The 24,061-nt window shown below is 56.0% G+C and overlaps 1 protein-coding gene across 2 annotated transcripts in view; it reads right to left on the reverse strand.

Annotated features, from left to right (window-relative positions):
• Nucleotides 1-24,061, reverse strand: part of LRP5 (LDL receptor related protein 5) — a 108,585-nt gene that overhangs the window by 6,802 nt on the left and 77,722 nt on the right. Inside the window, exons 12-21 of one of the 2 annotated variants that reach the window (XM_022591195.3) lie at nt 21,664-21,987; nt 19,906-20,105; nt 15,033-15,241; nt 13,437-13,627; nt 12,551-12,760; nt 9,657-9,782; nt 5,850-6,086; nt 3,873-3,983; nt 1,963-2,199; nt 1,557-1,696 (exon numbers count right to left, since the gene is read on the reverse strand). In XM_022591195.3, the coding sequence (XP_022446903.1) occupies nt 1,557-1,696; nt 1,963-2,199; nt 3,873-3,983; nt 5,850-6,086; nt 9,657-9,782; nt 12,551-12,760; nt 13,437-13,627; nt 15,033-15,241; nt 19,906-20,105; nt 21,664-21,987 (1,985 nt within the window). Of the gene's footprint in view, nt 1-1,556; nt 1,697-1,962; nt 2,200-3,872; nt 4,014-5,849; nt 6,087-9,656; nt 9,783-12,550; nt 12,761-13,436; nt 13,628-15,032; nt 15,242-19,905; nt 20,106-21,663; nt 21,988-24,061 lie in introns of both variants that reach the window. The other variant, XM_022591194.3, reaches the window with a different exon arrangement.

Raw genomic sequence — 24,061 nt, forward strand, 5'->3', positions numbered from 1 at the left:
AGGGCTGGGCCCTCCTTTCACTGTGCCCTTTGAATTCTGTACCACGAACATATATTACTGATTCAAACGCATGTAGTTAATTTTTAAATAGCTGGCTCCGTGCAGGCTTTCTCTCTGGGATGATGCAATGTTCTACATCTAACAATAGTGATGACTGCACAGCTCTGTGAATGTACTAGAAACCCCCGAGCTGTGCGCTGTAAGTGCGTGGGTGGATCGGAGGGCATGTGAATTATATCTCAGTAAAGCCGCTGAAAAAGATTGCTGGTGGTCAGTGTCATCTCTTGCTGTCGAATAAGATCTCCCCAGCTCCCGGCAGGGGCTGCGGATGGAGACGCCAGTTTCCCAAGCATCCTGCTGCCTGCGTGGCGGGGGGGTCCAGGGGGCTGTCCTGGGGTAAGCTCAGTCTTACACGGGTTCCTGGTGCTTTCAGCTGGTCACGTGGGACATCTGAAAGCCAGGTGACAGTAGCAGCAGGAAGGACAAGAGGTATGGTGGGGAGGAGTCTGAAGCTCCAGGCTCCTTGTTCCCTCTGCCCCGAAACACAGTCGGGCCCTGGAGCTGCCAGATTTGGTTCTGATCCTGCCAACCCGAGATAATGACCCCCGCTGCCCCCCACTCCTTGGTCCTGCCAGGTCAGGTGTGATAAGGAGGGGCAACACCCCGGATACGGGGGACACCCAGAAGGGCAGGAAGGCCCAGCCCTGGTGGGTGGGGCTCACTGGCGACCCCCCAGAGAAAGCTCAAGGGGCTGTCTTCACGTCAGAAGAGCATACCGTCACAGGAAGTCGGGTTTTGGAGAATTATAAAGCACAGAACCATATAAAGTCAGAACGTGATATGTATCCTCAGGTTCACATCCGTGCATCAAGCTTGCCCCAGTTACCCTGGGGCCACGCTTTGGAAATGGGGGTCTTTTCCAGCCTCGAGGAGAGGGTCCCCCTCGGGATCCTGGTGTGGGGCTGGGATACTGGGGGCTTTGGCCCTTCACCCTCTGTAGAGTCATTTCGTTCTAGGGTGGGGCTCGGCCTAGGGCCAGCCCCTCACCCCACTCAGGCTGCCGGAAGCTCCAGGGAGCATTTCAGCCACGACAGTCACCCCAGGAGTGCCTGTCCTTAGAAAACCATCCGGCTATTTTCTGGGAACCAGCAAGGCTGTGGGCGGGAAAATAGAGCGTTTCTGGCGGGGACGCTGAGGGGAAGCTCGCGTCCATCCAGACAGGCCCTGCCGATGGGGCGGGCCCGAGGAACCAGACGGCCACCCAGACAGCGAAACGCCCAACAGCAACCCCGGGAGGTGGGATTATGGGTGAGACTCTCACTTTTTAGAATCTTATGTGGCTTCCAGGTTATCCACAATGAACAGGAAGCACTCTTTTCTGAACAGAAAATGATGCTGAAGAGAAAAACTACAGGTCACGACGGGGAGAAAGGTGAACGCACCCACCATTCTAAGTGGTGGAACAGCAAGTAATTCTCGGAATCCTGAGGACGTGCCTGCCCCTGGTGGGCAGGGGGGACCCTGAGCTGGCCAGGCGTCCTCCTGCCCCTACTCACCGGCGGGTACAGCGTGGCCTTGGTGCTGGATGAGCTGCTGGACGAGGCCCCGGTGACGTGGTTCCGGTCGTAGAGGGGCACCCCGGCTCGGCCCCCCATAAGGCTCACAGAGCTCATCATGGACTTGCTGCACGAAATGCCTGCGGGGAGGGGGTGGGGGAACGAGGCCAGTTAGGGGCAGGGGCGCCCCACGCACACGGCGCACTCTCCCCAGCCCCGCTGCCCCGGAGACCCAGGTTCAGGTGCGGAAGCCCTATGAGAGATGTGTCCCCGCTCAGCCGTCCCCGGGGGACGACTCAGGACACACCCCACGAGAACATCTCAGGTCAAGTCCAAAGAGCATTCCTGATCCACTCGCCCCATATCCCGCCCTTTCTGCCTCCGCACCGCCGCCCAGGGTCCTCACCTGTGAAGGGACCGTGCTGGGTGCCGCCGGGGGCGATGAAATTGAGGGGCACGTGGGGGGTCCCACTGACGTACTCATGAGGGAAGGGCCCGTTGGCCCCGGCGTAGCGCTGACACACCACGCGCTGGCACACAAAGTAGACCCCGCCCATGATGAAGAGCGAGAGGATGATGCCGATAACCGGCCCGATGGCGCTGCTGTGGGCCGGGCCGTCGTCCGAGGGCAGCTTGGTGATTTCTGCCAGAGCACGGGCAGGAAGCGACAGCGGACGTTAACCCAAAGGGAGCGGGCCTCCTGCGGGGCAGGCGCTGTGTGCCCTGGCGGGCGGCTCCCGCCCCGGCCCAGCACCCGCCGATGGAGCCGCAGCACCTTCTCCCCCTCCTCGGCCTGACTCAGCTCTGCCACGGCCCCCGGCCCCTCAGCAGCGACTCCTCCGAAGCAGCCTCCTATTCATGCCCCTGACCCGGAGCTTCTCGGCTGGAAGCAGGCGCTGGGTCCTCCCACGTCCACGTCCCTAGTCCAGCTGAGCCCGAGCCCCAGGAGGCTGGAGGGGGCGGGGCGGGGAGACGGGACCACGCGGAGGGGCGGGGCTGACCCAAGCACCCAGGGCCGGGGGGCCTCCATCTGAGCCCCTCACGCCTGCCTGCCACAGAGGCTGGGAATCCTGAAGGCCCTAGGCAGGGAAAGCGTGAGAAGTGGAATGTGAAGGGCCTGGCCTCAGCGGCCCAGTCAAACCCAAAAAGCCAGGAGCCAGCTCAGGGCTGCAAAGGTGCACCCAGGGCTCCCGGGCAGGGGCACTCCTGGGGCTCGCCCCACGATCAAAGCCACCTGAGGCATGGAGGGCATGTCTGGGCTCCAGACTCAACTCTGACAAAAGGACATTCACTTTCCCATCAGGGTGGCACGTTTCTGAGAGCAGTCGACAACGTCCCCTCCGGCCAAAGCCCGAAGGAAAGGGAGGAAAGCTGCTGGTTCCGGCGACGAGGGCTGACTATGGATAAACATCACCCCCAACGGCTGGGGCCACGATCACATGGGAGCCTGAAGACAGACACCGTCACACTGGACACTTGTCCAGCAGAGGCGCGGGGCTCAGACCCCCCGGGGCTCCCACTGCTACCCTCTGGCCCCCAGACCACGCTCCTGAGATGGTAGCTGAGGGGCCTGACCCGGGTTGATGTGAAGGCACAAAAGCGCTCAGTGAGTCCCTTGGGGATGCCTCCTTCTTCCCCATTCACAAGACGCCTCTATCCTGCAGGCAGAGCTCTCAGCCCCGGTCCCTCTGCAGTGAACGAAGTGGCCATATCCCGAGACACACAGACACATTCCCACTTCCTGTCTGGGAATCCAGCTCCCTTCCTGTCTGAACCAGACAGCCTTTCAAGAGCCAACGCCTCCAGGAAGCCTTCTCTGACTGCCCTGGTTTCACATTCTCTAGCCCCTACATCCCTGGCCGTACAAGCTACGTCACTCAAGGGGCATGCAGCGTGTGTGTGTGTGTGTGCGTGTACGTGTGTGCATGGGCACACACCACTCCTCCTCAGCCAGACAGCAGGCTGCCAGGGAATGGACTCACCCACTACTCTGTCAGGGTGATCTTGTTGACAGATGTTGCTGAGGGCTCTGGGCAGAAGCATGCCACCTTACACTCAGGTCTGGCCTGGCACATCTATGCCTTCTCTGTGCCTCTGTCCCAGCTGAAATGCCCCTTGGCTCAGTTTCCCCCTCCCCCTCCTCACAGCCGCCTCCACCTCCAGGAAGGCTTCCCTGACTCCCTACCGAGGCCAAATACTCCTGACCTCCCAGCCTCCTCAGTCCCCGCCACTTCCTCCCTCTAGACCCGACGGTCCTGGGACAGAACCCCAGCATAGGGCGACCCTCCAACCCCGCCCTCGGGGAAGCCAGCTCACCACACATGAGCTCGTCGGAGCCATCGACGCAGTCAGGAAAGGAATCGCACTGCTGCTTGATAAGGACGCACTGGCCGCTGGCGCACCGGAACTGGTTGGGCAGGCAGACGGCTGCAAGGAGGGGCCTTGCGTTCAGAGAGGCTGGAGGGCATGATGCAGCCAGGAGCACTAAGCAGATGACCTCCACCGGGGCTCCCTGCCCCGCCCCCCCAGACCCAACAACAGAGGTCTGGGCTCCAAATACAGAGCAGACAAACGGACCCTTTCTAGGACCGGGTCGGGGCGTGGTCACAGCAAAGCCAGTCTTCACCCACCCCTCGAGGACCCCAGTTCCGAGGCCCATGCAATGCTGGGGGCGGGCTGGCAGGGAAGAGACCGCAACGACCCAGGGAGGTATTCATTCATCAGGTTCCTACCATGAGTCAGGCCCGCAAAGCACCAGGACTACCACGGCCCCTGTGCCCAGGCCCTCCCAGGTTACCAGGAAGGGGACAGCCGCTGGCTCCACAAGGAACTGGGCTCCTAGAGTGGGAGGGGCAGGGGACAGGGGGTGCACCAGCAGAGCTCTGAGGGTCAGGAAGGGGGAGCACAGCACAACCGGAAAGGCAGAGGCGGGCCACGCAAGGAGGACGAGGAAGGCTGGGTGCTGACTGCTGCCTCCCTGCTGACCTGGAAAGGGCTATGGCCCCGTGAGGAAGGCATCACCCACCCCCAGTACTTGCCGTCTAAGCTCCCCACCCGCCCTGCCCCAGGCGCCCACTCTGGAAACCAGAGACAAGAAACCCTGTCCTTGCAATAAGTGGGCAGGTCTGCTGGTAACCTAGCAGGAGAGGAGGCTTCTGAAACAGAGGGCAGAGCCCAGAGCCTCCACTAGGGCCTGCTGTCCTCCTGATGCTTCCTTTCTCCAGGAGAAACAGTCACAGCGGGAGGAGGGAGGGGACGGTCCCTAATCAGGGCTCCTGCCACCTGCTGAGAGCTTGGACACAAGACTGTGCTGGGGCCAAGGATGTAAGGCAGGGCTCAGCAAACATTTCTGTAGAGCCAGGTCTCTTTTTTAACTACTCAACTCTGCCGTTTCCGTGCAGGACCAGAGACAACAGGTAAATGAATGAGCCTGACTGCGTCCCAGTAAAACCGCATTTACCAAAACAGGTGGTGATCTGGATTTGGCCCTCAGGCCGCAGCATGCTCATCCCTGGTCTACAGTCTCCATCGAATTCAAAGGGGCTGTGAGCTGGAAAGACTTAACAACTGCGGCTTTATAGAAACATTTGGGGAAATGACCCCCAGGCCTTCACCTTCCACAGAATGGCTGCTCACCATGAATGGGGACAGTGGACAGATAACATCTGAGTTATCCAAGAAGAGGACCGGTGGCTGTGGGGTGGCAGCTAGAACGGCCCATTAACAGCTCAGTGGCAGTCATGGGGCCGTGGTGCTGACGGTGTGTGGCAGGAACCAACGGAGCAGGTCATTTTATGTAAGAAAACCTCAGAGGGAGCACAGAGATTTGTCTCACTGTCACGGTCTAAAAGGAAGATACTGCCAGCCAGCGTGGACCCAGGTTGACTAAGCAAATCTCTTTGTAACTCCTGGTTCAAGGGGATACTAGAAACCACCCAGATGTAAGTGTTACCCCACAGACGGCTTGGTGGAGGACAGCACTGCCTTTTGGGATAGGGCTTAACCAGGGTGTAAACCATGCAAATCCAGCTGACTACTGGACTTACTTGGGTCTCTGTAAAATTCTTGACTGAAGGAGGGAAGGCAAGATAGACCCTCAGTCTGCCTTCAAGCCAAAGTGCTTGGCGAGGCAGAGCGCAACAGCTCTCAGTGGGCCTGCAACTAACATTCTCCCCTCCCAAGCTGAGGGGCCACGGCAGTTTCGCTCCAGGCCAAGGCTTTATGCGTGACCTGATGGAGCCCAAGCTCCAGGAGGGCGGAGAGCGCGAGCCTAGGGGAGGGGCGGGGCCTCACCATCGCAGTCCGCCTCGTCCGAGCGGTCCTGGCAGTCAGCCTCGCCATCACAACGCAGCCGCAGGTCCACGCACTGGCCCCGCGCACACGGGAACTGGGCGGCCGAGCACACCGGGCAGCCCTCCTCGTCGCTCTGGTCATCACACTCCGGGAAGCCATCGCAGCGCCAGGCCCCAGGAATGCAGTCGATCTCCCCAGTGGCGCACGCAAACTGGTCCGGGGAGCACGTAGGAGGCTCTGGGGAGGAGAGAAAGACCATCACAGGCCGCCCAGCAGGGCAAAAACTGGGCGAAACACCTCTGGGTTTCAAAGCGGGGAACACGCTCAATTCACAAGTGCTGTACCCGGTCTCCACTGCCCTGCGTCTTGTCTGCGTCCCACCTCCAGCCCCCAGTGTGTGAGGAAGCTGTCCGTGTGCACGGCCTGGCTACAGGGGAGTGTCCACCGCACCCCCGCCGGAAATAGGAGGGTCAGAAAGTGGGTGGTCAGCACCCACACCTGTTACACATTTGGGGCAGCGGAGCCAGAACTCTGTGGGTGGCCAGCGAGCCCACAGGCATGGCGGCGGGGGGTGGGGGGCACCGGTGGAAGACCCGGGCACCTTGTTGAAGAGTGGGCTGAGGCAAGGTAGGTGGTGAGGATTCCACAGTGGCGAGCAGGGTGGATGAGGATGGGGCTCGAAGGCTCCCCGGTGGAGGGAGTCGTGGAAGGGTGGTGAGCTGGGAGGGTGAAGGACAGGAGATCTGGGGCCACCTCGTACCAGGTGGCCATGGCAAGTCACTTCCCCCTCGGGGTCAACTTCCCCAGTGCAGGCTAAGAATGGGCCAGACGCGCAGTAGCACTCAGTGAGTGGCACTGTCCTGGAGGCCAAGACGCAGGTGGGCATGGATGCCAGGGCACTGGCAGAGAGACACAGGAGGAGCCCCTTGGTCCCAGGCTGCCCCCATTTCCCAGGGGGCCCGTCATCATCTCTCCACTCCTCGGTCTGGAAAATCACAGGAAACTGAGCCCCAGAAACTGGTCCAAACTTTGTTTTAACGTTTAGCAACAGTCCTCAATACCCTTGAAATCTGATTAAGGAAAAAGGTATTGGGAGTTCCCTGGCGGTCCAGTGGTTAGGACTTGGCACTTTCACTGCCATGCCCTGGGTTCAATCCCTGGTCAGGGAACTAAGGTACACAAGCCACGCAGCACGGTCAAAAAAACAAAAAAGCTATCAATTTCACAAAAGTATTGATTTCAAGATGTACTAAGCCTTTCAACATTTGGAACCCATATGCCTCCCCCATAACTGCGGGGTCCACACTGGGCTGAATAGGGATGTGAGATGGGGGAGGAGATGTGAGCAAAAATGAACACAAGGCCGCTGTTCCCACTGGGCTCGGCCACAGAGGACAGCCGGGGACAAAGGAGCCAACGACGGATGTGTGCACACTGAGCCACCAACAGAGAACACAGGGATGCTGGCCACGGAAAGGCGCATGTGGACAGTGGCTGAGGCCCCGCTCCTGGACTCCAACCCCCCACAGCCCAGCAGGAAGAAGAGGGTCCACGTGGGGCAGGCTCTGATTCCCCACAGGGCCCCCAGTCCTGGCAGCAGCGGCCGGAGAGTGAGGACGGGACAGGATGGGGGTTGCACAGACCTGGGGTTGAACCCAGGCTCCCCCAGCATCTGTGCGACCCGAGGACCCCCCAACCTCCCAGAGCCTCCGTCTCCTCGTCCCTAAAACAGAAGCAGCCACCCTCCATCACAGGCTCCTCGCGGGAGTAACGAAGACAGCGGAGAAAGCACGCGCACGGGCGTGTGTGAGCGAGTGTGTGCACACGCGCGGTGCCTGGTTCGGTAATGTGCGCGTGCACAGCATTGGCAGTGGCGCTGCTCTGCCGGTGCACGAGGCATGAGGGTCCATGGCACCTCCTGGGAACCTCAGTCAGCCCTTATCCTCCTGTGAGCCCCCAGAGAAGAGGCCAGGGAAGAACAGAGATGGGGACACAGTAAATACAGGCCTCTTAGGCCGTGAGGAAGGGCCTGGCATCCTCAAGTCTGAGGGCCAAAGCCCGGGGGCGGGTGACAGAGGGATGCGTCCTCCCCTGGGGAGGCCCAGGGCTGGGGTCCCAGGGAGAGCTGAGCAATCTGTGCAGCTCTCTCCCCGGCCCCGTCTCCTCCAGGGCAGCCTGGACGTCTGTGGGACCTGCACAACCACTTGGGCCCTGGGGCCGGAACTCAGAAACAAGCCACCAGGAAGCTCAGGAGGGTCAAGGTGGCCCCCACCACGGGACAGTCATGAAATATCCCCTCTGTTCTTGGCCAAGCTCTCTGGGGTTCACAGTGTGAGGTGGGGCAGGAGAAAGCTCCAGAAGGACAGGCCCATGGTCCTGCTTCCCGAGCTGAGCATATGCCGTGTGTGGGACACAGCGTGGAGGTCGTGGGGATGAGGATGAGAAGAAAAGGGGCAGGGTAAAGACTGGCCCCCAGGAGCTCAGAGGAGGAGGGAAGAAGAGAGGAACACAGGAACAGCACATCCAAGGTCACCTGGGGGACCTACAGGAAGAGGAGAGGAAGTCCTGGGGATTGGGTTTCATCATGGTGACAATGACAATTATTCCTTTTTATTACTACTGCCATTCTCACAACTAATAGCACCTGGCATTCCTGTGTGCCATGTGTCAGGGACCATGCAAAGTACTCTGTTACTTAATAACAACCCCATCAAGTAAGTGCTCTCAATTTCTCTATTTCACAGAGAAGGAAGTGGAGGCTCAGAGAGGTGAGTGACCAGCCCAGGGTCACTCAGCTGGGAAGTGGCAAAGCTGGGATTTGAACCCAGGTCTGTCTGACACTGCAGCTTACATTCTTGGCCACTCCCTGTGCAACCTTAGGGAAGAAGAGGGTCAAGGGCAGAAGGCGGAGAAAAGACAGTACTAAAAAATTAGACAAACCCACTATTGGAGACTTCAACACCTCCATCAGTAACTGACAGCACAAACAGTCAGGAAGGATACAGACAACCTGAACAGCACTATCCATCAACTGGATCTAACCAACATTTACAGAACACTCCACCCAGCAACATCAGATGACACATCTTCTCAAGCTCACATGGAATATTCACCAAGGTAGACCACACGCTGGGGCATAAAACATACCTGAACGAAGTTAAAAGGATAGAAATCATACAAAGCATATGCCGTGTGTGAGACACAGCGTGGAGGTCATGGGGGTGAGCATGGGAAGAAAAGGGACAGGGTAAACACCGGCCCCCAGGAGCTCAGAGGAGGAGGGGGAGTATGCGCACATACTCGCTCACACACGCGTGTGCACATGCTTTCTCCGCTGTCTTTGTTACTCCCATGAGGAGCCTGTGATGGAGGATGGCTGCTTCTGTTTTAGGGATGAGGAAATGGAAATTAATTCCACAATAATTTAATGGAACTAAACTAGAAATCAATAACAGAAAGATAGCTGGAAAATTCCCAACCATTTGGAAGTTACACAACACACTTCTAAATAACACAAGGGCCAAAGAATTATTGAGAATAATTTAAAAATATTTTAACTAACTGAAAATGAAAATGCAATTTATCAAAATTTGTGGGATGCAGCAAAACCAGTGCTTAGAGGGAAATTCATAGCCCTGAAATGCATATATTAGACAAGAGGACAAAGAGACAGTCTGCTCCGCCTTCTACCCTTGATACTGGACGCCACAGGGACTATGTAATAAAAGACTGTCAGGCAGCAACCTGGCAGGCAGAGAATCGGGTCCTGCTCAACGTCCCAACAGAAAGTGCTGAGGTCATACCTACCACCACAAGTCAACAGGTTCTGCAGGAGCACGAGGTGGACTGGGCATGAGCACCGTGGCGTCCCATCACCCTTGGCAATGCAGATGTGGGAACAGCCGCCATTGTCCCGGGCACAAGGGTGGGCTGCTGTGGAGAGAAAAGAGGGAGGGGGTCGGGTTCTACCTCCTACCTCAGGACTGTGGCCTAGAGGACGGAGGGGATGAATGCCAGGCAGGAGCTCACAAGAGCTGGCACTCCAGTAGGAGTGTGGTAGATCCTCACACTTAATTCTTAGGGCAGCCTATGGAGTCTGTTTCTGTTGACACTGCATTCTGCAGATGAGGAAACGGAGGCCAAAAGCACTTACAGAACTTTCCCTACGTCATACCCCAGCCTGTCTGCACCAGCTCCCACTGTGCCCATTACCATCATGCTACACTGCCCACCTGTGTGTCTGTCTCTCATGGTGTAGTGGGCTGAGTGGTGGCCCCCCAAAAGATATGTCCACGTCCTAATGCCTGGAATCTGTGAATCTGACCTTATTTGGGAAAAGGGTCTTTGCAAATGACGTAATCACGTTAAGGATCTTGAGATGGGGTCTAATTCTGAATTGTCTGTGTGGTCCCTAAATGCACTGACAAATGTCCTTATAAGAGACGACATAAGAGGTGAAGGCAGGGGAGAAGGTCATGTGATGACAAAGGCAGAGACTGCAATGATGCAGCCACAAGGAACACCGGCAACCACAGGAAGTGGGAGGGGCAAAGAACCATCCCCTCCTCCGCCTCCCCACCCCCACCTCCAGCCTCCAGAGGGAGCACAGCCTTGCAGACACCTTGATTTTGGATTTCTCCAGAACTGTGAGAGGATACATTTCTGTTGCTTTAAGTCACCCAATTTGTGGTGACTTGTTATAGCAGCTGCAGGAAACTAATACACATGGAAGTTAAAATAATAAGGGTGTTGAACCCTGGGGAACTCGAACATTTCAATTCAATTAATTTCATGTGCCCAACACCTTGACAATGGTTAGGAGGCTGGGAGGGTGGCTGAGCTCCCTCAGGTGAGAGGAAATGGCGCAAAGCACTCTGCTCCTCACCCGGACCCCCAAAGACAAATCATAGTTTCTCCTCCTCAACCTTGAGGATTAGGTGTTTTTAAAATGACAGAGTCATGGTTTAGAGGAGGGTCAGCAAACTTTTGCCATAAAGAATCAGAAAGTAAATAATTTTGGTTTCATGGGCTAGGCCACCTATCTAGGTGACCAAGACTCCTTGTCAGCCAGCCGCAAAGCAAAGGCAGCCAGGATGACACAGACCTACGGGCTGCAGAGTGCCACCCCTGGTTTAGAGTTTAGTTGTGGGATCTTGTGGGGAGGCAGGATGGATGGCCCACGTCCCAAATCAACACCCAAGGACTTCCCGCCCTCACCCAAAACGAGGAGCCGCTCCATGTCACCCTAGAGCCCACACATTAGCACTCATAGACACGTCCCGGTCTCCAACCTCAAATCTGCTCACTGAACGTCTCCTGGCCCTTCCAGCCGCCCGGTTCCAAGGAGCTGCCGGTCAATGAGCCTGGCTTTCTGCCAACACCAGCAGGCAGTGGGTCTGGACATTTATGGCCTCAGCATTCACCATTCTGACCATCTGCCAGCAACAACCAGGAATCGGGACTTGGCTGAGGATGGTGTAAGGGGCCAGGTGAACGCAGGCTTTCTAACCCATAGGCGTGGGGTGCCTCGGTTATCCGGAAGCTAGTTCCCAGTGACTTCGCTTATCCAGGATCCCGCTGATTACCCACAAGGACAGAACCCACCGCCCAGCAGTCAGCACAGAAGTGACTGATCCAGAGGTCATGCCCCCATCCTGAGCAGGGAGCCCAACGGAAAAAAAATCCCAGTGCCTAAACTGTGGGCTCTGGCCTCAAATCCAAGCCCCATCACGTTTATTGGCTAGGTGACAGGGGGAAGTAGTACCCTTTCTGAGCCCTGCTTTCCTCAGCTGTAAAGTAGAATTATTGTGAAATAACACATATAATGTAATAATATGCTGAGCACGGGACCTGGGGTGCAGAACAGTCAACACATGGTGTGGCCGAGGCAGAAGGCCAATAGTAGTGGGCTGGGGTGAGGCTGGTGGGGCCCCAGGGCCTTGAAGGCGGCCAGACCGTGGGCATCACAGGACAAGGATAGTGATGGGTCTGCTCACCCAGCTGTCAGCCCAGGTGTATTTACTGAATGAAGAGAGAAAAGCGAGAAGACAGAGGGAGAGGTAGACACTTCACACACACACACACACACACACACACACACACACACACACACACACACCCCTCCATATCCACATACAGCCATCTACGGAGGTGGGTAGAGGAACCAGAGGTCCCAGTTACCGACGTCGTCCCTCTCCCAGGCCCCTGGGCACAGCCAGACTGTGGCAGGCAGAATCCTAAAATGCCCCCTAAATATCCTACCCCACTCCCCAGCTGGGGAGGATGTGATGAGCTATTATGCCTGTGGTTTTGCTACCTTACTCAGCAGAGGGGATTTACAGATGTAATTAAGGTTACTGATCAGTTGATTTGGAGTCAATCTAAAGGGAGACGAGTCTAAAACTGGGCTAAATCTAATCGCAAGCCCTTGGAAAGCGGAGTGGGTTCCAGCTGGTAGAAAAGGAAGTCAGAGAGGTTCGGTCTGTTACCGATGGGGAGAGGGCCTGAGGGTGGCCTCCGGGAGCCGAGAGTAGACTTGGCCGACAGAAAGAAAGAACAGAGGATCTCAGTCCTACAACTCTCACACTGGCCTGTCCTGCTGCCTTATTCCAAGGGGGCCAGTTCAGGGGCCGCTGTGCTCTGTGAAGAGGCCCAGCCTCCCCTCGGCAGTGTCTGCTGCCCGCTGCCCACCCGCCACGTACAGAACTCCTCCAGGCTGATGTCCTCCACGGCGTGGATGCCGGTCAGGTGGGCGACACGGCCCTGGACGCGTGTCCGCGCATCCCCTGTGGTCTTGTCCACGCGCTCGATCGTCTGCTGCTGGCGGTCGATCCAGTAGAGGTGCCTGCCCAGCACAGTCAGGCCCACAGGCTGCACGACGTTGGCATCCTCCAGGGTCAGGCGGTTGGCCCCTGCAAGAGGGAGGCGCTCCCCCTGAGTGGCGGCTGACCCCTAGAGCTCGGCCCACGCTTGCCTCGGGAGAAGGGTGGGCTGCCGGGAGCCTGGGGGACGCCGGGCTCTGGCCAGGGCTGGGGGGCTGGGGCACGTTCCCTGGAATTAGGCAGATCTGAGGCCACCTCTCGGACAGCCCTGCTTCTACCTGGGCTGCCCTTCGGCCAGGGCCGTGGCCCCAGTCGCTGGCCCCCGGCAAGCACGGTGCCTCCCCTGCCCCCAGCCCACCCCAACTTCCTGAAGAAAAGCCCCTTTAAGTACTGATTCTCACTCCTCTCTGGCCCAGGGGCCTCCCGGACTAAGGCGGCCACGGCAGAGGAGCTGAGAGCATGGGCACTGGAGGCAGAGCGGTCGGACTCCTCTTCCACCCGACGCTGGGGACCCCGCAGAGCTGACTCACCCTCTCTGAGCCTCGTCGGCCCCTGCCACCTGGGGATCACTTGGGACCCACATCCTGGAACGGGGCGGGGGCACTATACATGGTAAAGCCCCAGCCCAGTGCCTGCTCGCAGTAGGTCCCCCACAAACGTGGCGGCTGCTACGCCATGACTGATGACCAGGACGGCGGGCGTCCTGGTGGGTCAGACGTGGTGGCTGCCGAGGGACCGATCCTCGGGGAGGCTCCAGGGAGCGCACCTGACAGGTCGCAGCTTTCAATGCGCTTCAGGTCGGCGTCCACCCAGAAGAGCTTGCCCAGCATGTTGTCCACCACGAGGGCCACGGGACGGATGAGGCCCGTGGTGAAGAGGACCTCGCGCTCGGTGCCGTCCAGGGCCGCGCGCTCTATCTTGGCTGCTCGGTCCTGCATGTTAGTGAAGTACAGGTACCTGCGAGAGAACAGCAGGTAAAGGAAGGGCGCTGCGTCCGCTACGTCCTCAGCAAAGCACCAGAGAGACCGGCCCCAGACCCTGCGGGCACCCAGCGGGGCTTCGGAAAGTGACCAGTCATATGACCCCAGCCTCTAGGGGCTGGACCCGGAGCTGAAAGGTCATGCCCTGGAGGAGCTGGAAAATGTCCCCCAAGACCTCACGTCTACCTGGAACCTCGGAATATGACCTTATTTGGAAACAAGGTCTTTGCAGATGTAACTAAGTATCAAGATGAGGCCGCCCCGGTTAGGGTGGGCCCGCAACCAGTGAAAGTGGCCTCAAGAGAGAGAAGAGGCCACACGGACACAGAGAGAAGCCCACGTGAAGACGGAGGCAGAGGGGAGGGACGTGGCCACAAGCCCAGGAGCACGCGGGGCCCCCGAAGCTGAGAGGCAGGAAGCAACCTCCCCTAGAGACTCCAGTGGGAGCATGGCCCTGCCACCCTTGACTTTGGCCCCTGGAACCGCGAGGGAATAGACCTCCGTGTTTCAAGCCCCCAGTCTGTGGTCACTTGCGGCAGCCCCCGGGACTAGTACACGCCCCCTCCTTTGATTCCTAAAGAACCGTCTTCAGTAACTGAGACCCCGGGGGCTGCAGGGCTGGTACTCCCCGCTGTCCTCACAAGGAAACTGAATCCCTGGGAGGTCACGTCACCTGCCTGAGATCACACAGGCAGTAGGTGACAGAGTCGGGATTTGAACTCAGGTCTGCCTGGCGGTCCCCGGGCTTCAGCACACAGTGCCTCGATGGGTCTGATTCCCGCCCTGAACGGCAGCCCTGCGGGTACCTGAGGTGGTCACCATCCTCCTGCCTTCCACCCCCAAACCCTCCCCGATTGGCTTTATTTCCCAATCTCATGTCATGTGGTTTCAGCCCCCTCACCCCCCCCGCCCTGGTCCTTCCCTTTGGGACCCTCCACATCTGTCAATGTGTCTCAGGTTCTCTCCCACCTACCAGAGAACCTGAAGGCCCATCAGGGAGCTTCAGGGAAGGAAGAAGCTCCCAGTCAGGTAGTGACCTCCCCTAGGCAAGTGAATAACCCGCCACCACATGGGGCGCTATGGAAGGGATGGTTGAATAGGGTTCAAGTTGGATGGGATGGTACAAAACCTATGACTCGCATCCTGCCTGTTTCTCTCAGCAAAGCCCTCACCCCTGCACAGGCTCTCAGTCCAGGCCATCCCTGGGCGTCTCTGCCTCCCTGCCATGCCTGGGAATGAGCTGGTGTCTCCCTGCCCCACTCCGGCTGCAGATGGGAGGGTCGGGGGTGGAAGATCCCTCCCGGCCCGAGAGGCCGGCATTCACGGGAGGGGCCCCTGGCACACCCCAGCGGGTGCAGCACCCCACCCGCGCGGCCCCGCACCCTCGCTCGGCGTTGACGACGATGGCCCTCGGCTTGTCGCGGTCCCCGCGGAGCACCACGCCCATGGCTTCCCCGTTCAGCCGGTGGACGTTGATAGTGTCGGTGGCCTCGCACGTCCAAAACAGGGTCCGGCTGTAGACGTCAACGCTGAGGTCATGCGGCTGCCTGTCCGGGTTCTGGCTTTGGCTCGGAGAGGTCAAAACGAAGGGCTGTAGGGTGGTAAGAAATGAGCACCGGCTAAAGTCACGGTGGGGAAGGCGGAGGCCTGTGCCCGAGTGCAGAGCAAATGTCCAAAGCCCAACCGTGTCTGGGAACCTCTCCTTTCAAACCAGCTCTTGCCCACACATCCACTGAGAGTGAAGTTGATCCCTCCAACAGCCTCCAGGAGAGCTCTCGCCCATGGGCTCCGATGCCAGGCCCCGCCAACAGTGACGGCACTGGACCCGGCTGCCTGGTAGTCACCCCACCCGGGCTGGCCGGCCTGCGCCCACACGTACAGAGGGACCGCCCAGCAGCTGAGCGGTCAGCCCAGGATCACAGGCCCCCGGCTCAAGACATCTTCTCACTTCTTGTTTCCTTAGACTCAGACTTTTGGATTAAGGCCCTCAAATCTTTTTTTATCTTTTTTCCTTCCCTTGGATTTTTTTTTAACATCTTTATTGGAGTATAATTGCTTTATAATGGTGTGTTAGTTTCTGCTGTATAACAAAGTGAATCAGCTATACATATACATGTATCCCCACATCCCCTCCCTCTTGCGTCTCCCTCCCACCCGCCCTATCCCACCCCTCTAGGTGGTCACAAAGCACCGAGCTGATCTCCCTGTGCTATGTGGCTGCTTCCCACTAGCTATCTATTTCACGTTTGGTAGTGTATAAATGTCAGTGCCACTCTCTCACTTCGTCCCAGCTTACCCTTCCCCCTCCCCCTGTCCTCAAGTCCATTCCCTACATCTGCATCTTTGTTCCTGTCCTGCCCCTAGGTTCTTCATAACCATTTTATTTTTATCTTTTTAGATTCCATATATATGTATTAGCATACGGTATTTGTCTTTCTCTTTCTGACTTACTTCACTCTGTATGACAGACTTCAGGTCCATCCACCTCACTACAAATAACTCAATTTCGTTTCTTTTTATGGCTGAGTAATATTCCATTGTATATATGTGCCACATCTTCTTTATCCATTCATCTGTCGATGGACACGTAGGTTGCTTCCATGTCCTGGTTATTGTAAACAGAGCTGCAATGAACACTGTGGTACATGACACCTTCTGAATTATGGTTTTCTCAGGGTAGATGCCCAGTAGTGGGATTGCTGGGTCGTATGGTAGTTCTGTCTTTAGTTTTTTAAGGAAACTCCATACTGTTCTCCAGAGTGAAGGCCCTCAAATCTTATTGTTTTTTAAATTTAGGATGCCAGGACAATAGGTGTCCAGCACAGAGGTCCACCTCTCACAGCCTCTTCCCTGAGGGAGACAGGCCAAGGGTTCATGGCCAGGCGAGGGTGCAGGGCTGCCCCGCAGTGCATACCGGGAGCCCAGGGGCAGCACGTGCCCCTCGCGGGGTCTGTTTTCCCCTCACACTCCCTGCGGGTCTCCACCCCGAGCCTCTCCCGGGAGCGCTACTGGACTCCATGCCATCTACTGCCTCTCAGGGATGAGCCCTGGCTTTCGGAGCCACCGACAGAGAATCCCTTTAAAGGGGACCTTGTTTCATGAACTGATGCAGGAGAAGGAGAGTGCCCAGAGCTTCCCTCACGTCCCTCACAGGCTAGAGGCCGATTCCCTGGTGGATCTGGTCCCCTTGGGTTCTCAGGTGACCTGACCTGGTGCAAAGGGGCTTCCCAAGCTCCTGGGCTGCTGCCACCAACAGTTTGGATGAAAAGTTCCTCCTCTGAGAAGGGAATCATCTTTAGATGATGTTCTGATCACAGCTCATTGCAGACCCTCTTAATATACCTCTTTTCAGCAGTCAATAAAACAAGAAGTCTCCTGGTGGTCAAGAGGGGGCTTGCAGCCAAAAAGAAGCCCCCCTCCCCAGGCCCAGCCTCTTGGACTCAGCTGGAGAGGAACCACCCGCCCCCAAACACACACACAGCAGCCTCTGGTCCAGCCCCGCTGGGCAGCTGGAAGCATGTCACTCGCATCTCTGCAGGTAACAACACCCACAACCCCAGGAGCTGTGGGCCCTAGGAGCCAGGCGTCGACTCCAGCCGGCACATTCCTTTCCCAAGAGCCACAGAGCTCTCTGGCCAAAGACCACAGCCCAGTGCAGCCGACGGCCTGGGAGTAAAGCAAGATTCCAGCTAGCCCTGGCCAGAGTCAGGCTCCCTGCGGAGGGTGGGTGTGTGGGAGCCGGGCACACGCTCATCGGAACAACCAGCTGAGAAAGAAGTGCATGCTGTAACAACACACCACCCACGTCCCACCCCAGGCACACAGGAACGAGGAGGTAAACTTTACACGGCTGGCCGGTTTTATAAAACCCAAACTCCAATTTTACCATAAGGAACAGCACCAAGGCCGGTGCAAAAAATCTTAGCAGAATCCGATTCAATGTCACGATCCACACCCCGCCCCCTCACCAGTACAAAGTGGTACTTAACCAAGTGGGAAAGTCTGCAGCAACAGCTCACAGGTGGATGCAACCCCAGTGTCCACTGATGGATGGACGGATAAGCAAAATGTCTTCTATACAGACAATGGAGTGTTATTCAGTCGTAAAGAGGAAGAAAATTCTGATACCTCCTATGATGTGGATGAACCTTGAGAACATTGTGCTAAGTGAAATAGGCCAGTCACAAAAGGACAAATACTGGGTGATTCTACTTATATAAAGTACTTAGTGCTGTCAAATGCATAGTAGAGACAGAAGGCAGGATGGTGGGCGCCAGGGACTGGGGGGATGGGGGGGATGGAGAGTTAGTGTTTAATGGGGACAGAGTTTCCTCTGGAGATGGATGGTGGTGACGGGTGTACAACAATATCAATGTACTTAATGCCATGGAGCTGTACACTTAAAAATGGTTAAAATGGCCAATTTTATGTAACGTATATTTACCACAGTAAAAGAATCAAAAATTAAATAGAAAAACGACAGCCAAGTAGATGATAATTAAGAATACCATCCTTGGAGGTGGGGTGGCACCCCTAATAATCAAAGCCACCAGAGGGTGGAGTTTAGCAAGAGACACAGGAAGGGAAATGAATATTTTCCAGGTTAAGTGTTCCTAGAAGGGCTTTTTCTTCAAAGTCTTCCCCCACTCCTGCTGGACACCATACAAGAATGCAAAAGGACGCCTCTCCATGGGACTTTAAGGTAATTTGTGCCCCAGCAACTTTCTCAGCAGGAAGCCATGGTCCACCAATTAACACTCCCTGTTCTCCAAAGGACTCAAAGCGACTGTCACCTGCGCCCAGGGTGGGACGAAAGAAATCCATTCCCACCATTTCCACCAGCCTCTGCTCCCACAGAGATGATAATCACAGCTGCTCGGGCACAGCTGTGGCTTTTACCATCAACCAAGGACACAGACGTCAAAGGATGACTTGTTAACTTTACATCGTGGGTGGATGAAGTATTTTGTCGAAAGTGAGGCCCAGTCGTACAGGCAGTACTGGCACCCGGTTCAGGGTAGGAAAGAGAAACACCTACGTTACAGACACGAAAATCTTCTGAAAATCTCCACTCACAAGCATCTGTATCGCTGTTCTAACAGTATCAAGATTTCACCACGACGACATAAGCTGTTACACTGACCACTCGATTGAGAAAGAGACCATCGGGTTCGGTAGCTTTTGTGAAAGGAGTCTTTAGAAACTGGCATGACCAGCCGGGCACGTCCTACTGGAATTCTGGCCACAGTTCCCTGTCACATGGCTGGATACGCCGGGTGTGCCCCGAGGCTGCAGTGACAGTGTCCTTCCTGGCACGGGTCACAAACACCTAACACAGAAAAGGAGTCAGTTCTGCTAGACTCACGTTTGGAAAACACGTATTCGTCCCCATGCAGTGATGTATCAGGGACAGTTTGAGCAGAGAGCAGGTTTCGCATTCACTTTGCACAACTGCACCCAGGAGAAACCCTAGGCAAGTGTAGAGCACACAGCAGCACCACACCGAGCAGGGGCCCACAAACACACGTGCCTCCAGCGACCCCCAGCCCCCGGGCACTGGGAGCCACGCCATCCACGCTGGGGTTACAACGATATGTCCCATCTCAGACAACCCTCCTTGCAGCGTTCCACAAAAACGCACAAGCTGCAACCTTCCAACCCCCATGTCCTCCGCCAGCTTCAGGTCTTTTCAACGTCAAGAGCCATATCTGCTGGAGCATTTGTGTACCGAACCATTTAACATTCGAAGGACAGGGCCCCTGCATTGCCAGGTTCCTCTCTTTTTTTCAGTTTGTCACTGATGGCCTTTTGAGGGCTGCACACCTAGCCCCCTTTCCCCCATCAGACCTGTGGTCTGTACTGGGCGATTTTGTACAGTGCAGTGATTTTCAGACACATGTACATTGCATTATAACAGAACTGACTATCCAACTCCCCTAAAATAAAAGATAAATCTAGAATAACCAATATCAACTATCCCTGCACAGAACCACTATGGAAAGGAAAAAAAACCCCATGGGGTTTGACGCCCACCACTGCTACTGAAACAGCTGCAAAATCCAGTTTCTACACAGAATCACAGTCTAAGGGTTTCACACGGCTCAGCCTTACACCTGGCAATGACATATTCGGAGCCCAATCATTGTTTACCCCAAACTGTGCCCCTCTGCTAAGAAAAGGGGGCGGTAGCCTGGGAGCCGCCAGTGCGAGCCCCTCGTGGAAGGGCCCCCCGCGCCCCCCCAAAAGCACACTTACCTGGGTCCCATCGTCCTTGGCTCGTTTGATGTTCTGGCGCCCATCTACCCAGTAGATGAACTTGTCCAGCGGGTCATAGTCGATGGCCTTGACGTTCCTCAGCCCGTGCAGCGGCAGGATGAGGTCTGGGCTGTGCTGGTCATCAGGGATCATTCGGCTGATGGCACACTTCTGGCTGAAGAGCAGGAAGGTGGTGGGTGCTGGAGAGAGGCAAACGGGGGCGGGCGCGCGTCAGCGTCTGGGAGCCGAACAGGGAGTGGGGCAGGGAGGACGGCCTTCCATTTTATGGTAAAAAGCAGATTTGCGTGCGCACCTACGAGATGTACGTGGGAAAAGGCTGGAAAGACACAAAACTGGTTCTTGGGGGTGGACTATGGGGAATTTTATTCTCCATGTTACACATCGCTGTTGTTTCCATATTTTATAAGTGTGTGTGTTATTTTAAAACTAGATATCCACTTCTTTTCAGATTATCAAGACTTAAGTCAGAAGGAGGGAAAGGTAGTGAACATCCAACTCCCACCCATAAGTGTGTGTGATGCTCTGGTGACGGTGGGATTCGCCAGGGGCTTCTACGTGCTCCAGGGAATGGCTGAAAACCGTGTGACGTGAACAGTGACACCGGGAGGGGACACTCCTCAGGGCTGTCAGGACCCAGGATGTGTAGAGGCCACCAGCTGCAGCCACGTCAGAGTTACAGCTGGGCCACATGAATCCAAGTCACAGCCCTGGGTCTGCCGGCCTTGGGAGCCAGCACCCGAGTCACATCCCCTCTGGGCAGAGGGTGACCTGCACCTCCGCTTGACCCTTCAAGGTTACGGCCCCCAGTGGCAAGGACAACAGGACCAAAGGGAGCCCAAGAGTGGGGAATCCCAGGCTGTGGCCCCAGGCCCATCACATACCAGCCTGGGGCCTCGACCAAGCCCCTTAACCCTTCGAAGCTGTAGGTCCCTCATCCACATAATTGGGCCAAGGAAGCTCAGTCCTCTTAAGGCCCAGGGCTGTGAGAGGCTCACACAATGCCCGGATGACAGAGAGCTTTACAAACTGTCTAGCGCTGCACAGAGGCCGAGTTATAACTAGCCGTCTGCTGATGTCACAGGAGAAAAGCCTGCCAACAGGACACACCTGTTCTCCCTGCGGGCCCATGGGAAAGTCACTCTCAGGCTCTCTGAACCTCGCTTTTCTTAGAATTGAAAGTGAAAAGGCCTACCTCGTTTAGAAGGTCGGTGTGAGGATTACACCGTGGACATGAGGCCACACGCAAGGGGTCAGGGCAGGGACTCTGGAGCCAGCCTGCCTGGATCCAAACCTGGTTCAAGTCTTACCAGCTGTGTGACCTTGGGTGGGTAACTACACATCTCTGTGCCCAGGGTCCTAGTCTGTGAAATGGGGACAGTGACACTCCCTACCCCATAGGCTGGAGGATTAAGTGCCATAAAAAGCACTTGGAACAATGCCTGGCCCTAGGAGTGGGTGCTCTCCCCCAGGGACCGTTTTTCACATCCAAAGAGCCTCCCACGCGACGTGCCAGCTGAGGGCTTGGACCATCTACTCGTGTCTTGATGAAGCAACAGGTCTTCCACCCAGCCTGAGCCTCCAGGTAACATTAGGCAACATGTGCAGTGCACAACCTGCCCAACTGCCCACGTGCACCAAGGTTTCCCCAGATAAAAAGCTTCTTTCCACCTTAACCGCCAGAGTCAGACAGATGATCTAATGTGGGAGTGAGAGACGGGGGCAGAGCGAGGCACTTACGGCTGCAGTTGCGGCTACTGGGATCCAGGGTGTAATGTGAGGCACAGCTACAGCGGTGGCCGCTGGGGACAGCGAGGCACAGCTGCCCACACTGCCCGTTGTTGTGCATGCAGTCATTGAGGCCATCCTGGCGGGAGGAGTGGAACACCAGGATGTCCATCACGAAATCCAGGTGGCCCTGGATAAGGGTGCGGTTCCGGCCACTGGTCTTGTCGGCTCGCTCAATGCTGTGCAGGTTCCAGTCTGTCCAGTAGATGTAATCACTGTATTGCGTCAAGCCGAAGGGGTGCGGGAGGTCATCGGCAATCACGACCCGTTCCTGACCTGCGTGGAGGCACACGGGCACCGAGTCAGCAACGGTGCCGCACGGGCGTCCTGTGGGTGAACCAGTTCAACCTGCAGCCTGGCCACTTGCGTCGGGCTCATAAAGCATGTGACCACTCTGGGAAACGAGCAGGGTCCACTGAGGCTGGATGGGCACCTGCCCTGAGGGCAGGCAATTCCCCTCTTGCAGCACAAGAGAAATGCGTGCAGCATCCACCCAAACAACACAGATGAGAATGTGCACGGCAGCAACTATGTGTAACAGCCACAAACAGGAGACAACCCAAATGTCCGTCAATAGTAGGATGGATTAGGGACGTCCTTGGTGGTCCAGTGATTAAGACTCCGAGCACCCAATGCAGCGGGCCCAGGTTTGGTCTCTGGTCAGGGAACTAGATCCCACATGCCGCAACTAAGAGCCCACATGCCACAACTAAAGATCCCGCATACCGCAACTAAGAGATCCCACGTGCCGCAACTAACACTCAGCACAGCCAAATTAAAAAAAAAAAATAGTAGGATGAATTAAAAAATGGTAGGATCTTTGGGACCTCCCTGGTGGCTCAGTGGTTAAGCATCCACCTGCCAATGCAAGGGACACAGGTTCGATCCCTGGTCCGGGAAGATCCCACATGCCGTGGAGCAACTAAGCCCGTGCGCCACAACCACTGAGCCTGCGCTCTACAGCCTGTGAGCCACAACTACTGAGCCTGCGTGCCACAACTACTGAAGCCCGCACACCTAGAGCCCATGCTCTGCAACAAGAGAAGCCACCGCAAGGAGACGCCCGTGCACCCCCGCTCGCCGCAACTAGAGAAAGCCTACGCGCAGCAACGAAGAGCCAACACAGCCAAAAATAAATAAATAAATAAAATGTAACTTTATAAAATAAAATAATTATTTTTTAAAAGGTAGGGTCTTCATACAATGGAAATGACGCAGCAATAAAAAAGAATAACAACAATGTGGGCGACTCTCGCAGTTATTAGACTGAGTGAAAGAATCCAGATGCTGAAGAGCACATTCTGTGCAGTCACAGGGACAGAAAGTTCTAGAACAGCACAGCTAGTACACATAGACAGAAGTCAGGGCAGCACTGACCCGAGGAGGCTGGTGAGATTGACTAAAAGCCTTCTGAGGGCCGGAAACTTCCCTACTTTGATCTGCATGGGAGCTACACAGGCTATGTTGATGCCTCTGTGTATGCACAAGTATCTGTATGTAAAAATTCTCCAACTTGACTACTTTTTTTTTTTTTTTTTTTTTTTTTGCGGTACGCGGGCCTTACTGTTGTGGCCTCTCCCATTGCGGAGCACAGACTCCAGACGCGCAGGCTCAGAGGCCATGGCTCACGGGCCCAGCCGCTCCGCGGCATGTGGGATCTTCCCGGACCGGGGCACGAACCCGCGTCCCCTGCATCGGCAGGCGGACTCTCAACCACTGTGCCACCAGGGGAGCCCCTTGACTACTTTTTTGTACTTGACTGTATATATATGTCAATAAAAATTTTAAATATTGATAAAATAAAACCTTCTGCCTAGCAGTCTACAACAGTGGTTGAAACCAGGTTCTGGAGTCAGCCTGGGCCCCCTCGCTTCTCCCTTGACCAGCATGTGACCTTGGGAAAGCTATGTAAGCTTCTTGACTCTCAGTCTCCCCATCTGAAAAATGGGTATTTTGGGGGGGGGCCATGCCGTGTGGCTTGTGGGATCTTAGTTCCCCAACCAGGGATCGAACCCAGGGCCACGGCAGTGAAAGCGCCAAGTTCTAACCACTGGACCACCAGGTAAGTCCCAAAATGGTTATTCTTAAGAGTGCCCTCATGGGTATCCATGATAATTAAATGTAACAAATTATGATAAAAAAAACACAATGAGGTTCGTGATATAATCGTGATAAATATTCAATGAGATCATGCACGTAGAATGGTCAAAATGCCGGCACAAATTAAGTGCTTGATAAAAACTACGTGCAGAAGAACATTCCCCCTCTCCCCCTAAAAGAGGTCATCCTAATCTCCAGGATTTCTGAATATAGCACCTTACACGGCAAAAGGGGCTTTGCAGGTGTGACT

Source organism: Delphinapterus leucas, chromosome 7, assembly GCF_059928025.1.
Source record: "Delphinapterus leucas isolate spDelLeu-1000000601 "Yukka" chromosome 7, BTC_Dleu_Yukka2, whole genome shotgun sequence".
In the NCBI taxonomy this organism is placed as follows: Eukaryota; Metazoa; Chordata; class Mammalia; order Artiodactyla; family Monodontidae; genus Delphinapterus; species Delphinapterus leucas.